General features: G+C 38.9%; 1 protein-coding gene across 5 annotated transcripts in view; it reads right to left on the bottom strand.

Annotated features, from left to right (window-relative positions):
- ADAMTSL3 (ADAMTS like 3) overlaps window positions 1-15,063 on the bottom strand; it is a 181,538-nt gene that overhangs the window by 159,998 nt on the left and 6,477 nt on the right. For 4 of the 5 annotated variants that reach the window (XM_017742691.1, XM_017742687.1, XM_017742690.1 and 1 more), the window contains exon 2: window positions 13,868-13,959. In XM_017742691.1, the coding sequence (XP_017598180.1) occupies window positions 13,868-13,959 (92 nt within the window). Of the gene's footprint in view, window positions 1-13,867; window positions 13,963-15,063 lie in introns of all 5 variants that reach the window. The other variant, XM_017742689.1, reaches the window with a different exon arrangement.

Genomic DNA, 15,063 nt, shown 5'->3' with positions numbered 1-15,063 from the left:
GCCTGGTTTCCTCTGCACCCTACACAGTAAAACGCTATTATAAGAAGCCTAAACAGCATCCATTTTAAATAACAAGATCCAAATTTAATCTTAACCTGTGTATTTCTCTGCAAGATTGGCTGTACTTGGAATTATCAGTCCAGAACATCTCTATTTCATAGCCCAGTCCTTTTGGCCAAGAAAGATGTTCTTTTATCGTGATTATAGTGAAAAAGCCAATTTGCTGGCCTGACTCAGGCTGTAATTATTCTGTGTCTTTATACAACCTTTTTATAGTTCCTGGTGGAAAGGCAGAAGGAAATCCTACACATTGCACAAGGGCTAAAATTTTCTGTCCTCTTGCAGAAAACCATTCAAAAATGACTCAGTGAGACTTATCCCTTCCCTATATGATTTTTCTTTCCTAGAGTTAAGATAATGCATGCAGCAATTTCCCTCATTTTGAGTTATTCCAGCTTTAATAACAAAGGTACTGACTGCAAATTGTCCTATAAAAAAATGCAACCAATTTCCCCCCAAAAAAGCCTGATTACCTACTTATATAAAACCCTCAAAGAAGCAGATACACACTTTAAAAGGAAGTATGGGACAATAATTAAATCTCCCAGTCAAAAGTTCTATGCCAAGAAGATTTAATATGGTCTCTAAATCTCAAAATAGACCAAGACTCTTCATTTCTGCCATTTACAGACACAGAATCATTCCTATTTTTATTACCTAAAAGCCATTAGAATCCAAACCAGTGCCTACTCTAAATCAGTGTGCTCTGTACTACTACTTCCTGGGAGGCTGGGGGTCAAAGACATGTAGGAAAGCAAGAGGCTCCCTCCCAGTTCTTTACAAGGTATAGAAATTACATTTTTTAAAAAAATCTAGTAATGTAACAGGAAACCGTGTGCTCAACTCCTCAGGTCTACTGTGAGTGGACAAATAGAAAATCAGGGCACCCCACTTAAATAAATAATCCACCTACTGCTACTAATTGTATCTTCATCTTCTCACGTAGATGAAAAACAGACAATTTGTACTATTTCCAGAATAATATTCAAGGAACAGAGGAAGTTATGTACGGCACATTTTAAACAAAGTCAAAATACAGAAACCAAGTTCAACTTCAGATGAGAAAAGTTTTAAAGAAATTAAAGTTAATAGAATAAACCCTTCCCTGTAAATCTCTTCTTATAATTTCCTTTAGTTAAGGATAACAACATATTGGATTTAAGTCCATACATAACATATCAAATGCTTTTTTTTTTTTTACAGAGGATCTATTCATAGCAGCTTGTATCTGCAACACATGCAGCAAATTATACTATTAAACACTTAATCCCAATAAAGTTTAAATTTCACCCCTAACAATAAAGCTTGTACAGTTCTTGCCATCCTTGAAATCAGATTCTAGAAATAAACAATAAAAGTCACAGGTAGGTATCGTGACAATTAATAGTTGAATATTCAAGATATATCTGAAGTACAGCTGTTTATGGGGAAATGTTCTGACGAAATATTAAGAATAATCATTAAATTTTTTGCAGCTGGCAAATAAAAAAAAATAAAGTAAACATTACCAAGATGTAGGAAAATAACAGCTAGGTGAGAGCCTTGCCATTCAGCTTACATGACTCTGAAAAACACAAGCTCTTATGTGCCCTTCACAGCAGCCAGCACTGATCCCACTGAGAGGCCCCTGCAGCTCCAGAGCCTTGGGGAAGAGCTGAGTACCCCACCCACAAATCCACAGAGGGAAAAATCCCTTCTGCAGCAGAGATCCTCTGGTGCTGCCAGCCCATGGAAACTGCACTGGCTAGGGCAGCCCTCCAGCAAGAGGAATGGACACAGATGAGCCACACCAGCATTTTAAAAGCTGAATAGAACAAGTATCAAGGAACAGAACTTGACGCTGAATAGAACAAGTATCAAGGAACAGAACTTGTTGAAACAGAAGTTTCAACACAAATACCTGCACAGAGTAATGCATTTCTGAAAGCAAGATCCATTAGAATCAAGAATGTCCTGAGAAATCGAGATTTTATTTCTATTCAGGTGCTCCATATATTATTTCTGACCTAAATGATATTAATCATGGAGCTCTGAATAGGATTTTTTTCTAAGCTACTTTATTCCAAGAGTCAATTCCAACACAAAAGAGATCCTGAATCAGGCCCCTATTTTACAAAACCAATCACGCCACTGCAAGCCCCGGAGCAGGTATTCAGCCTAGCAAAATGCATCACCCTTCAACATGAATAATTCCTCATTTTTATCAATCGACCCATATCCTTATTTAGCTGTGAAAAAAGCTCTGATTGTGTCTAATTTGTCAACTAAAAGTAGTGCTGGGGTAAATCACTGTTTTATGCAGCAGCCCTTTAACTCGTATGTAGGGCAGGTTCCATCAGGAACCTGCAGCTGTCTAAAACTTAGTTCAGACTAAAACTCAACTAAAGACAATCTCAGTTTGCCTGAGACTTCATTAGTGCAATCACATATGCTACACATGCAGTTATTTCCACACAGCATGCACATAGGAACAAAGTTTAACATTTCAGCAGTGGACTGAGATATTGCACAGCACCACTGAAGAAGAGAGTTACATTTTTCTGGGATTGTTAAATGCTCCTTGTGAGAAAAAGGGATAACTTTTTTCTGCAGGCAAAGGCATAGACTGTTTAACAGGTACTAGGTACTTTGGATTTCACTAAAAGACACAGATGTAATTTCTCACAATACAGATGTCTAACTCTTTTAAATCAATCCAAGACACTGAAAAAAAGAATTGGGTCCTTCATCACAAGAACAGGTTAATGGAACTGGGCCTGTCTCCTGTCAGCTGGGGAATCCCATTATTAAAGTCAATAAATTGCTTCAGTAACATGGAATAAATACATGAAGGTGTTCACAGCAGTCTGATTTTGGGAAGAGCTGGGGAAGAACTAACAGGTGCAAGGATGTTGCAGTCAGAAAACTCTTTCTCAGGAGACTGGATAGAGTTGATGACATGGGAAACTTGGGTTGCCAACTTTCTACAGTGTATAACTCTGGGAAAATTAATTGGATTATGAAGGTCGAAGAGAGAAGCCAGCACGTTATTGAAAGATAATCTAATTGAATTTTGCCAACTTTATCTGAATGATTACTCTCCAGATGAAGAGCTAGTGCCACTTTTTCTTTGCTGCTAGTCTTTTTTCTTCACTTCTCAGCTCCCTTCCTTCACAGACCCATCGGGAACTAAGAAATCAGATTCATGGAAATTTCCCACAACCAAAGGGTTGGTTTTGTGCAGCCAGCTAAGCTTTCTCCACACTTACTGCAGCTTTTCTTGAGAAAAAAGCCAAACTCAGCATCCTTACTCTCAGAGTAAGGCATTCTCAAACAGAGTAAGACACGTTTGAGTGGTAACAGTGGAACCTAAAGGTTGGCTTTGACTATTCTGATGTACAATAATGTACATTACTGGTTAATGTTTGCATAACTCATTCACATTTTGTGCCAGAGCAATCTTACTCCATGAGTTAAATTTTATTCATAGCTCAAGCCTACATTCAAAATAAGACTGGGCTATTATGGAAGCAAAGACATAAAAATTGAAAACTCCCTTTGAAACACATGCTTTCCAGTAAGTGCAGCTAGCAAAATGCAAAACACGGTCAACATTCCTACACCATGATGTCAATTTTCATATGCACAGACAAAATGCTGCTAACATGTAGAAATCAGCTCTGTCTTCCTCACTGGTGGTGAGCTCGTGTCTCCCTCTCTTCACACTCAGAACTGTACCATGCAGCAGGAGAGTGCAACCCCTCAAAAGGTTCAGAGACATCTTCTGAATATAATAATTCTGGCAAAAAGCCACATTGATCTTTAAAAAGTGAGTTTCCATGTTCTGTTTCAGTTCTCCTGAAAAACAATGCACGTGCTCTAAGGACCAGTTTTGATGTTTCCCTCTACTGCAGTTCAGAGGAATTCCTGCCAGCAGGGATGGACTGTAACCCCTGATAAAAAGGTCTTCAGTGACACACAAAGTAAAAAAGTGACATGCAAAAAACTGGAATGCACTTCAACTTTTGCAAAGTTTATAAGCAACAGAAAAATTATCTTTATTAAATCTACTTTTTCTTTTTTTTTTCCCCAGAGAGACAAATACAGTCATTTTTCAAGAAAACAGCTGCAGGCAACACTTTAAATGCCATCTGTCCTTAGCAGTTCTATGATGAAGAGATGGACTGAGTCACACAACACAACAGGAAATATGATAGCCAGCTATTTAGCACTAATTAAATTCAGCCTCAGTTTGCTTCCTATAGGCAGGTATTACTCCAGAAAAACTCCCACTGATGTCTCAGGCAAAGTGCCTGCAGACTTCACTTGGTACTCAAGTGCAGAATGTTGTACTGTTGAAGCAGAAAGCCTGAATTTTACAGAATAAGGTCTCACTTGTGGCACAGCAACCTCATGAAGGATCTTGTGCCTCTGGAGTACAAGAGCTCTCTTACTATCACTGATTTAAAGTGAGCTTTTGGCAGACAAGGCATGATGAGATACTCAACAGTACGGCTGAAGAGGACTAGGTCTTTTCTTCAGTGCTCTCAAGGATTGGCCTTAACATTTGAAATAGTGAAAAAGAAAGTTTACAATTCCTACATTTCCCCCATTTCTAAATAGTGGCATTTATGTGACACATTACAGATGGCTTACAGAGGTCTAAATTCAGCAAGAAAAATAAGCAATTACAAACACATACATCATTGATGTCTGCTAAGGACATAATTCAAGCAAGTTCAAAAGATCAGAACAAAACCCACATGTTTTGTTATCCCAACTAAGGCCCTTCTCAAGATGGTTATCTACAGGAAGAAATTTTCTCCAAGAAAAGCTTAGTGTTCTGAGAACATCTCTGTTTCCCTTGGAGAAACCATGCAAGTTGGGGGTTTTTAAATTAACATTTTATTATTAATTTTCATTTATGAGTTAAACAAAATTTTCCCTTTCATTGTCACTCTGCATAAGGGAAAAGCTTTAAAAGGTTGAGTGTTAAGAACAGGTGATGCTAACAGGATATTGGAAAGGCCCATGAGACTTACAACATTAAGTAAAGTGTATTTGCCCACTGACCTAATTGCTTACTAATTTTCAAATCTATTCCCACCAGATAACTAACAGCATTTTAAGCCCAACTCCTGGCATTAAAAGTACATTTATAGCTCCCTCCTAGCAGAAGATAAACAGCTGCATGGTAAAACCCCCTACACTGAGATAGCATTCTGGAGATTTTCCTTATAGTTTTAACAAACCTATTGTGTTCCAAATTTAACTGAAAGAGGGAGGAAAAGGAAACGGGAAAAGCATTTGGGTGTGCAGCTTCACACTGAGGGGAAGGCAAGTGCTCTCTCGTGCAGGGAAAATATCTGGAATATTTGTGTTTTACAGAAGGACTAATCACATCATGAAAGTGGAACTTAAGACAAGCCATATTTAGTAAAACATCAGAAGCTATTTCTCTGTTTATCTTCCTCAAGGAAATACTAGTGTTTGTTTAAAAACAAGCAGCTATTCCAGCAATTAAGCCTGAATTTCCTTGCATACTTTAAAAATCATTCTAAAATTCTAGCATTTGAAAATATACCAGAAGCATCCTAAAAGTTTTTTCATGAAAAAAATTAATAACAATATAAAAATAAAAAAATATTTCAGGCAGACACAAAAAAGCTCCGAATGTAGGCACCCATTTAGGTTTAGAGCAAGTTCTTACGTCCAGGACAATCCTCCAGATACTCCTGGAGTTTGGAGAATGCATTTCTTTGTTAATTTTTAAATTGTGAGTCATAACTGACAGTACATCTAGAATTGGTTCTAGCTCAATGATCCTCAAGTGTAGCCCCAAGAAACACCAAAATGACCTAAAAACAGCTGAACTGGTTCAGACCAAGGAACAATGCAGTCTATCAGCTTCCAACAGCAGCCAACAACTGGACCCAAAAAGCATGTCCAGAGCAAGAATGTTGCAATCCTTTCCTGGCCTCACTCTTCCCAGCCTGCTGGGGTTCATCTGTATAGTGTTATGGAGTGGATCTTCCCTGAAATCCATGTAACCTTCTATTCAAAAAGTATGGGAAGGAGTGCCAAATACCATTACATGGAAGAAAGCCACCTTTAATTGTTTCAATCTCCCTGTAGCAGTTTTACTTAAAGGCACTCAGTTCTTACACCAAAAGAAAGAAGTTACCAGCTGATTCCTGCCTAACCTTTCCCCCCCCATTCATAAAGGGATCTGAACTGTATACAGTGCACAGCACAGGCAAACCAGGAATTCATACAGTGAAAGGATGAAACTCTTTGCTTTGTCTTACACCTTCCTTTTGTGTAATTTCCTAACGTTCAATCAAGATTGTTAACTGCTGTTCTATGAAAAGACTTACCTGATAGTCACCAGTCTAGAGGAAACATGTAATTTGTTAGTCACATAAAGCACCTTATATTTATATAAATAAAGTTATAAAATCAGGGGACAAAACCAGAGCCTGTTCAAGCAGTCTCATCAGTTAGTGGCTTTAGCAAAATCCCCGACATAGCATACAGCACACACAGCCCATCTCTCCAGCGACAGATGTATTCTCCATCCTGCTTTCAAAAGAAACGTTGATGAGATCAGCTGAAGGAATCCATAATATGTCACATGTACCTGGCAGTTTACAACTAGGATATCACCTAGCAAGCAGACAATACTGAAGACACTACCGTGCTATTGGGTTTTTCAGCCAACATCCATGTTACTCAACCAGGGAACGGTTTAAAAGTACTTGAAGACCCCAGAAAACAAAACACCAAATGAGTAATGAGACCTTGAAAACATCTAATAAGAGAAGGCTCTCAGGAGAGGAAGCCAAATCATATATTAGCATATTTCATTTGTTATATGTCTACAGATGTTCAGCCTTCTGCTTCCACTGCTACACCACAAGAGGCTGCAGTAGCTCAGAAAGCAAAGAAAATGTCCATCAGAAGAGGCAAATCTGAAATTATCGGAACCAGAACCCATCCTTTCCCATTTCTCCATCCCAGCAGATGGCCTCAAACAGCCACGTATACAAGCAGGGAAATTGCAACAAAACCAGGGGGGTTGGAGTTAGTTAATTTCTTGCTGAATCAGCCAGCTGGGAATAAAGCCAGTTCCTGCAATCTTCTCAGAGCTTCAGCAAGGTGCAGGCCAGGAAACACTTATTGCCAGAGACTGAGAAAACATAATGCCTCACTCTTCACATTCTGTAGCAGTGCAGGTGTGTCCATGCCCATCTTTTTTCTATGATTCTAAAAGGCAGGAGATCGGGCAGCTAAAACTCTCCTCTTTACACCTTGATTTACTATGCAGTGAGCCTCTACAGGTCCTTTCACGCATACACACTGTAAATGTTACCCTGCTTTGCTTGCATGCACTAACAGGATGCATCCTGTAAATTTTAAGCAGCTTCAATTTTTGGCAAAGCACCTGATGACAGAAAAAAACGCCATTACATAAACACAGAAATACATGATTCTACATATAAACAAAATTTCCACTTATTTAATGCTACAAATCAGCCTCATTAACCAGTTGGGACCTCCCACCAGGACACCAATGACAACAGTTAGCATACAACAACAATCTAGTAACTGCAATCATAAATGCTGTTTTAATATTATTTCACAATTTTGTCGAGCTGCCTTGCATTCACTGTGTTTCTAGTGCATCCAGAAGCATGACAAACTGACAATTCTTGGAAACCACATTTCTCAAAACAGACTGAAAATACTGTTTCCATTTTCCCTCCATAATGATGTTAAATCTAATAAATACAAAATTAGAAACAGAAATAACATTGTTGCTAAACACTTTATGTAATATGCTGCCTGGAAGGGATTTATTAGGCCAAGTTCTCAAAAACTGCCCTCCCTTTATAAACATGTGACAGTTGTACTTGCACTTCTTAAATATTATCAAATATGCACTCAAATACTAGTACCTACACACCAGAAACCTATTATTTCAAAAGAATTTTAAGGGTGGAAGTTCTGGTTTAATCAGCTAAATACGATGAAAAATACTTAGCCAGAGTTTTCAGAAGTGCCTAAGGCACCTAATGCCTGGCTCCCATTAGATTAATTGAAATTTACCTCGTTTTGAAAAATCCAGCTAAGCACTTACCAATGCAATTCAGTACTTAACAGTGTTTGCCTTTAACGTCTCAAGTCTTACTGAAAGTCATCAAAACAAAGACTCCACAAACCCTTCTGAAAATCCTTCTCTATCTCTCATCATCCAAAAGGGAGCTCACAGAACTGTCCTTCCTCCTACAAGCTGGAGTGAGGGCATTTTGAAAATCTGACCCTTAAATGCAAGAGCACTTGACAGATTACAGCCTTCAGCTAATATCAAGTGCTCCCCTTATGGGGAGGAAAGGTATGTGCATGATGTCAAAACCTAAAGGAGTTATTGTCTATCACTGACAATAAAGTGAGTGCACAGAGCATATCAGAACTGCAGCGCTGTACAGCTCCCATGTGGGTCTCAGTAGCCTCTCCAGAGTTGCCATGGCTATATCCAATGTCCTTTCCGGAATGTTGTGCTCACTATCAAACTGTACTTCAAAAACAAACCCATTCTTTCGCCATGCACAAACTGGCTCTGTTTTGCAGAGATTTTGCCTAATAAGAATTACACTGGAATTGTTCAAATGTGACGGTGTTGGACTGTTCACAGCCACAAAATTACCATCAGTATTATCAGCTGCATAAAACTGTGATGACACACAGACTTGACTAAAGTACAACATTTGCACAATATGATATACCTTGGAGAGACTTACAGTACAAACAACTATAGAGGCACAATTAAGACTCTGCTCCTAGTATCACTGAAATTAATATACTTTACTACTTCATTGCAAGCCACATTAGAGCTCCTGGGGATTCAGGTGAACATGCAGAACTGTTTAAAGAAAAGCTTCAAGTCCAAAAACCGAAGGTAAAGAAAAATATGTGAACCCTACAGGCTCTAGAAGTAACAGCAAATAAAAAGGACTCAGATTTTAAAATGTATATACTTTTGAAGCAAAATGCATTCTTTTGGATGGCTAAATCTTGAATTTTGGATGAAAAGTAAGAGCTTTAATATCAGTACAACAAATCATGTACATTTTGTGTGATGCAACGGCAGGAACAGAATTTTGTGCGCCGTGCAGAACTGCCACCTCAGAGCTGTTTATGCCCCAATTTGGTAAGGAATATGAAGGACCCAGCTGCACAAAGCAGACCTGAATGAGTAATTATCAGTGACTAAGCATTCCAGTATCTTCTGAAACCAAAGATCATCCTAGAGCCATTCCTTCATTTCTTGACTACTCTTTCAAGAGAAATTAGAAGCCACTGGCAGTTGTTAGATATTATTCCTGTTCTTAAGGCTTCTCTAAATGTGCCAGAATCTTGGATATCTGGTCTTGGAAACAACAATTTGCAGCTCTACATACAACTGATCTGAGAATTTCTGTCCAACTTTCAGTGTAACTTCATGAGAAATTATCATAGTAACAAATAACTTGGAGAGTAAAGGGATGCCTTCATTGATGACATCTGTACTCTTGGTCACCTCCCATAGCTGACTTTAATTTTTTATGACTACATTTTAAAAAGTATTCATACATAGTTTGTGTCTCAAGTCACAAGACACATGCATCAATTTTTCAGGCAATTCCACTCTTGGATTGTAAACTGAGGGTAACAGCAGTTCAGATTCTATGAGCACTGGCTGAGCAATCATTACCAGTCATAAATTTAAAGCACGTTCAGAAACTTAAACATAAGTTTTCTGGTAATGCAGTCACTGAGTTGCAACCTTGTCAATAGCAATGAATATTTTAAATCAGAATACTTGCACACAGTTTCAGATGTGTTATTTGTCTTTAGAAGCAGCAACTCAATCTTCACACTAAGAATGAAACCACAGGCCTTTTGAGGCTGATGGCAAAACTCCAGATGGGTGCAGAATTGCCACCTGCCTACAGAAACAGAAAACTGCTTCAGATTTAACTCAGGACTTGCCAATCTCATCCTGATATTTCTGATCAAGGTTACTGGAGACTTAAGGATGTGGTAGGGCACGTAGCTCATAATGTATTTTCTGGACATCAGTGAGCAATACATTCAGTGACTGTAAAACAATAATCCAAAGGTTTTCCATGAAGATGGTCTCCAAGTCCACTAGGTCTTATAATGGACATCAGATTTTTGGCCTTGCAAAGCTCAGCCTTAAAGACATTTACTATGTTGGTAGTTTTTGGCAGATTGGTTATAGCAGAATCATTTTGAAGACAATAATGTTTTCAGCATGTATATCCTGCATTTCCAAAATATCACAGATAGTTAGAAAAGACCATAATACAGGCAGGAATTGCAGGAACATAAATCATGGAAGCAACCAACAATTTATTGAATGAATATATGACCTATGAAACTTTCCCTTCCACAGAAACCAAGACCTAATGCTTCTTAAATATCCAGACATGGTGTCTTTGCTGTTATTCCCTCTGCACACATTACCAAAGCCATGGTCTTTGGAGACAAAATGTACTGACTTGTAGAGGGTTTCATTTGGATTGTAGGAACCTACAAAAATATCAGCATATTCCTGATTTGAAAACAACATACCAGAGAATAAATCTAAAATGAATCCATGTGTAAAATTCTTGATATATATTTGCCCATACAAATCTGCTAGCCATCATTTCTTCCTGCCAGTAATCCATTAGTAAGACCATAAAGATATACAGTCCTGCATACATTTCATAACAAATTTAACAGCATCTAGCTGAATGGTGTAATAAAATACCATCAACAAGGTTAAGAAAGATTGGTTACCAGGCTGAACATCCTGCCTTTTCATTTACCAATATGAAATAACATGCACTCAAGAGATCACTTCAGAATAGCAGAACTGGACTTGGACACTTCTACTTCGTTAGCTTAACCATCCCTTAAAATCTGTGGAATTAATAGCTCTCCTGCTACAATGTGAGGAGAAATTAGGAGCCTTTTACACAATATGTAACAATAAATTCAAGTCTAGGGATATAGTTAACATTCCCAAATACATATAATCTGTAGACTACAGTAACTTCTTTGAATAGAGTCATCATTTAAATCTTTAGAAACAATTAATTATTCCATGTTGCTGCTATCATTTGATAGAGGAGTATCTTTTTTGTTTTCAAGAAAAACATACAAATTTGCTTGTATTACCACTGGCTTTAGACTAATGCAGTTCCATTAATTTCGTTTATATTGGCACATAGGAGAAAAGGTCACCTCTATACTTGGCCAAGGCTTACCCATAAGTGATCTCTTCCTGAGTGATTTATGTCTCTGCTCTTGGTCACAGACCAGATTTACCAATCAGGCAGCTCAGCAATGCTCAGGGGTAAACTGTTCCCTGGGTTGTCCTAGGAAACCTAATTTACTAGTTTTATTTGCTACTAGTATAGCTACTAATTTGCCACTGACAAAATAATTTTGTCAAATTTGAGACACAGCACATCTGCAAGGGCAGAGATAATTTTGGAGCCCAGCTAAACACCACACTGCTTGCTACCATTCTGTGAAGAATCAGAAGGGACCCTTATAACCAAAGTTAAGTTCCATTGCTTCTCAGGAACAGCTACCTCTTTTTCACAACTTCTCATGTTAAAGTTTTCTTTGCATTACATTCATACCACATTCCCACCACATTCTTTTTAAATGGTCATTATTTTATTCTGTACCTGCCTCAAGCAGGATGAAATTAATCAATTGCACATAAGTGATATGACATAGACTTGTGACCTTGCCCAGCATCCAATTGTTTCTAATTGATTAGCTCCAGACATAAGCACTTTAATAGCCAAAAACAACAGAAGTGGAAGTTACCGTACAATATTAGGGTAAAATGGCTGTGTGTGGTCCATACAGTATGGCCCCAAGCAACCAATTAAAGAATTAATGGTTATTGGATACCAAAAATGTTATGTTAAATAATATAAAATATCTTTAATGTGCCTAAATTTGTGATAAAACACCTAAACCTTAGGAGCAAAAAGGCTGCCTACAAGATTGGGGTTAAGTGCTAATGACTCAAATATGCCAAACAGATTACAGTATTTTAAAGGACAATCAAGACCATAAAATTTGACCTGGATTGAAATGTTCATAAAGCTATTCACAATAGCCAATTGATTACTACAATGTGTTTGGGTTGTTTTTATTATAAAGAGACAAGTGAAGCTATGCCAAACCATTCGTGGAGAAGAGGAAACTATGCCACTACTGGTTCCAGCTCTGCAATAAGAATAACATGAAAGAAAAAATACAAGAAAAATACTGTAAAGGCAAAAAAATGGTCCCTTCATAACCAAAAGGCCCAAAAACGAAATTGACATTTCCCTTCTCCGAGCTTCTATTCTCTTCTTGAACAGAACTATTAAGGGAACTTCATAAACTATTTTCTGAGTGTTTTATAGGGCTGGTTATTACAGCACCACTCAACTGCTTGCACACAAAAATACAAGCTGAACAGGCACAGCAAATCTGTAACATTTCTGTCCTTGCACAAGAAACATGCAGGCAAAAAGCAGATCCCACTGTGGCCCTGTCTGCTCAGACATGCATTGAATGCACTGTGTTTTACTGCACAATTAATACAGAGGTGAATTTTTTCTTTAATGGCAAGTTCTTTACTCAAGTAACCAGTGTACTGGTTAGCTGCAACCATAATCCACAAAGAGGAGGTGTTCATCATCTGCCAAATCACTCACAGCACACAGAGCACTCAGCTGTGCTACTAAGGATGCCTTGGAGCCCCATTCCCACCACCTCGAACCTCAAAGTCCACCCTAAATTGATCACAGCTTACTCAGCTGTCTAGTGCAGCCTCCTCAGTTCTTCATACTCCTTCAGACTTCACTTTTGCCTGCTGTACTGTTCTTCAATTCAAAATTCATCAGGATGTATGTTTGTATACTGCCCAGCACACCACGCTCCATTTTTCCACATTGCAATAGCACAAACAGTGCAACACATCAACATTGATTTTATTTAAAGACTTCACTTTTTTTGTTGAAAACTACTGCAGTGCTTCAAAAAAAGTTTCCTATTTATTTTTTAAAAAATAAAACTCAGTTTATTTAGCCATCCTTTTCTAAGGATTTCTGGATTTGTGTGTATTTAAGACTGAAGAATCCTTGAAACATTTTGTGCTGTGGGAACTATCCGTATGGAGAATGACATACTATAACAACATCTCTGCGGTACGCCAGCACACCATATTTCTTGAAATACTCACTTCTTGGAACTGATTAGGCTCATGTGTCAGGCAATAGATCAGATGGCATCTATGGTTTTTCCTCCGTGGTTCCTGTATTCACTGAACACTTGGAGCAAAGACCTTTCTGGGCCACCTTCCCTGCCTTCCCACTTCCAAATGCTTTAGATGTTTCTACCCAGATATTTCTATAACGTTTGTCCCTTACAGCACACCTTAACATTTATCAGGTGCTTGAACTCCCAGGGGCAAAGGAACAGCTGTGCTGCCTAGAAAGACCCACGGCATTACACATCTGGCAAGATCTCCCTTTGGTCACCACCCTTTGGTGAAGTCAGGTACAACATACTGAGCAAGAGAGAGAATGTTCACTTCCCACACTGATGTCTTTGAAGGTTTGGTGAAAGGAAAATCTTCTCATTGGGAGCCTTTTAATTACAGTGCAGCCCCTTCAGCAGTTTTCTATTTAAAAACAGCCATGCAAAGTGTGCAGCAATATCACCTGAGAGGACCAGGAACGACAACAGCAACAAGTTCACTACCTACCTGTAGATGAGCACAGAGAGCAAAAGCAAGCCAAGTGATCTCCCAGGAGAGCCCAGTGGCTTTGGGGCTGGCCATCCTCATGCCTTGGGGCTCTGCTGAGAGAAATTGTTTCAAGTTACAAACAAAATCAAGTGGGCTCCGCCAGAATTTCAATGACTAAAGCAAACTGGGCCGGCTGCTGGAAGCAGTGCAATGCAAACACTGGAGAGCTGTGCTGGCCAGAGCAGCAGGCGTGCAGCGCATGCCATGAGCACAGCCTGCAGGGTGAGGCAGCTCCAATTAGGGAACAGAAAAGGACCAAAACGAGAGGTTTGGGGAAGCTGGCAATAGGGGACAAGCTTGATTATCTCCTGAATGTAGGAGAATTTATCAAATTGGGAATCCCTCCATCTTGATCTCTAGAATGTAAAATCCAAGGAGCATAGAATTTCTGATGTACTTTCCAGCACTTTCACCCACTCAAAGATGAGAGCCCAGCCCTAGGATTTCAGCAGTCATTTGCACTGCCTTTGAAAACTCTGATCATAACAGCTCAGAGACTAAACAATCAGGGCTTAATCAGAGTTCAGAAAAAAAAAAAAAAAAGAAAAAGACATCAATTTAGTGATCATCAAAATTACAAAGCCAACACGGACTTGCCAATTTAAAATTGCCAAAAAAAACCCATCATGTAATAATACTACTAATTCTGTTAATTCCCTGTGTCAACGCACCTTATTAGACCATACTTTACAAGAGTGATCTCAAAACCCTGCAAGTTTCATGCACCCCCAACACACACACAAACAGCCCTCCCTCCCCTCAGCCACCACCCCACAAGTGAGCCAAGCCCCACAGTATATGCAAAATACTCCTTCAAATAAAGTACTCCTTTCTAAAAAATCAGGCATCCCAAAGGAAAACCATCTATCCAAACAGTTCTTGCACCTGTCAACTGAACATAATTAAGATTCCTTACAGAAAGAAGCATTTTATTCTCTCCCTCCAAAAACATCCTGGAGTTCCCCTCCCTCCCAAAATCTTTAGCGCTCCTGGATGCTTTTGTCATTCAAAAGTATCAACTCTGCAATAAAAGAAGACTTCTTTTTTTTCCCCCCCCTTGTCCAGGCATTGCCGAGAAACCCAAGTGGCCAAACACACCGGGCTCCGGTATTTCCCAGGTGCGGGTGCCTGGCCAGAGTACCGGACAAGCACCA

Source organism: Corvus brachyrhynchos, unplaced genomic scaffold, assembly GCF_000691975.1.
Source record: "Corvus brachyrhynchos isolate BGI_N302 unplaced genomic scaffold, ASM69197v1 scaffold97, whole genome shotgun sequence".
Classification (NCBI taxonomy): domain Eukaryota; kingdom Metazoa; phylum Chordata; class Aves; order Passeriformes; family Corvidae; genus Corvus; species Corvus brachyrhynchos.
Note: the sequence above shows the minus strand (reverse complement) of the source record. Positions and strands in the feature narration are given on the sequence as shown.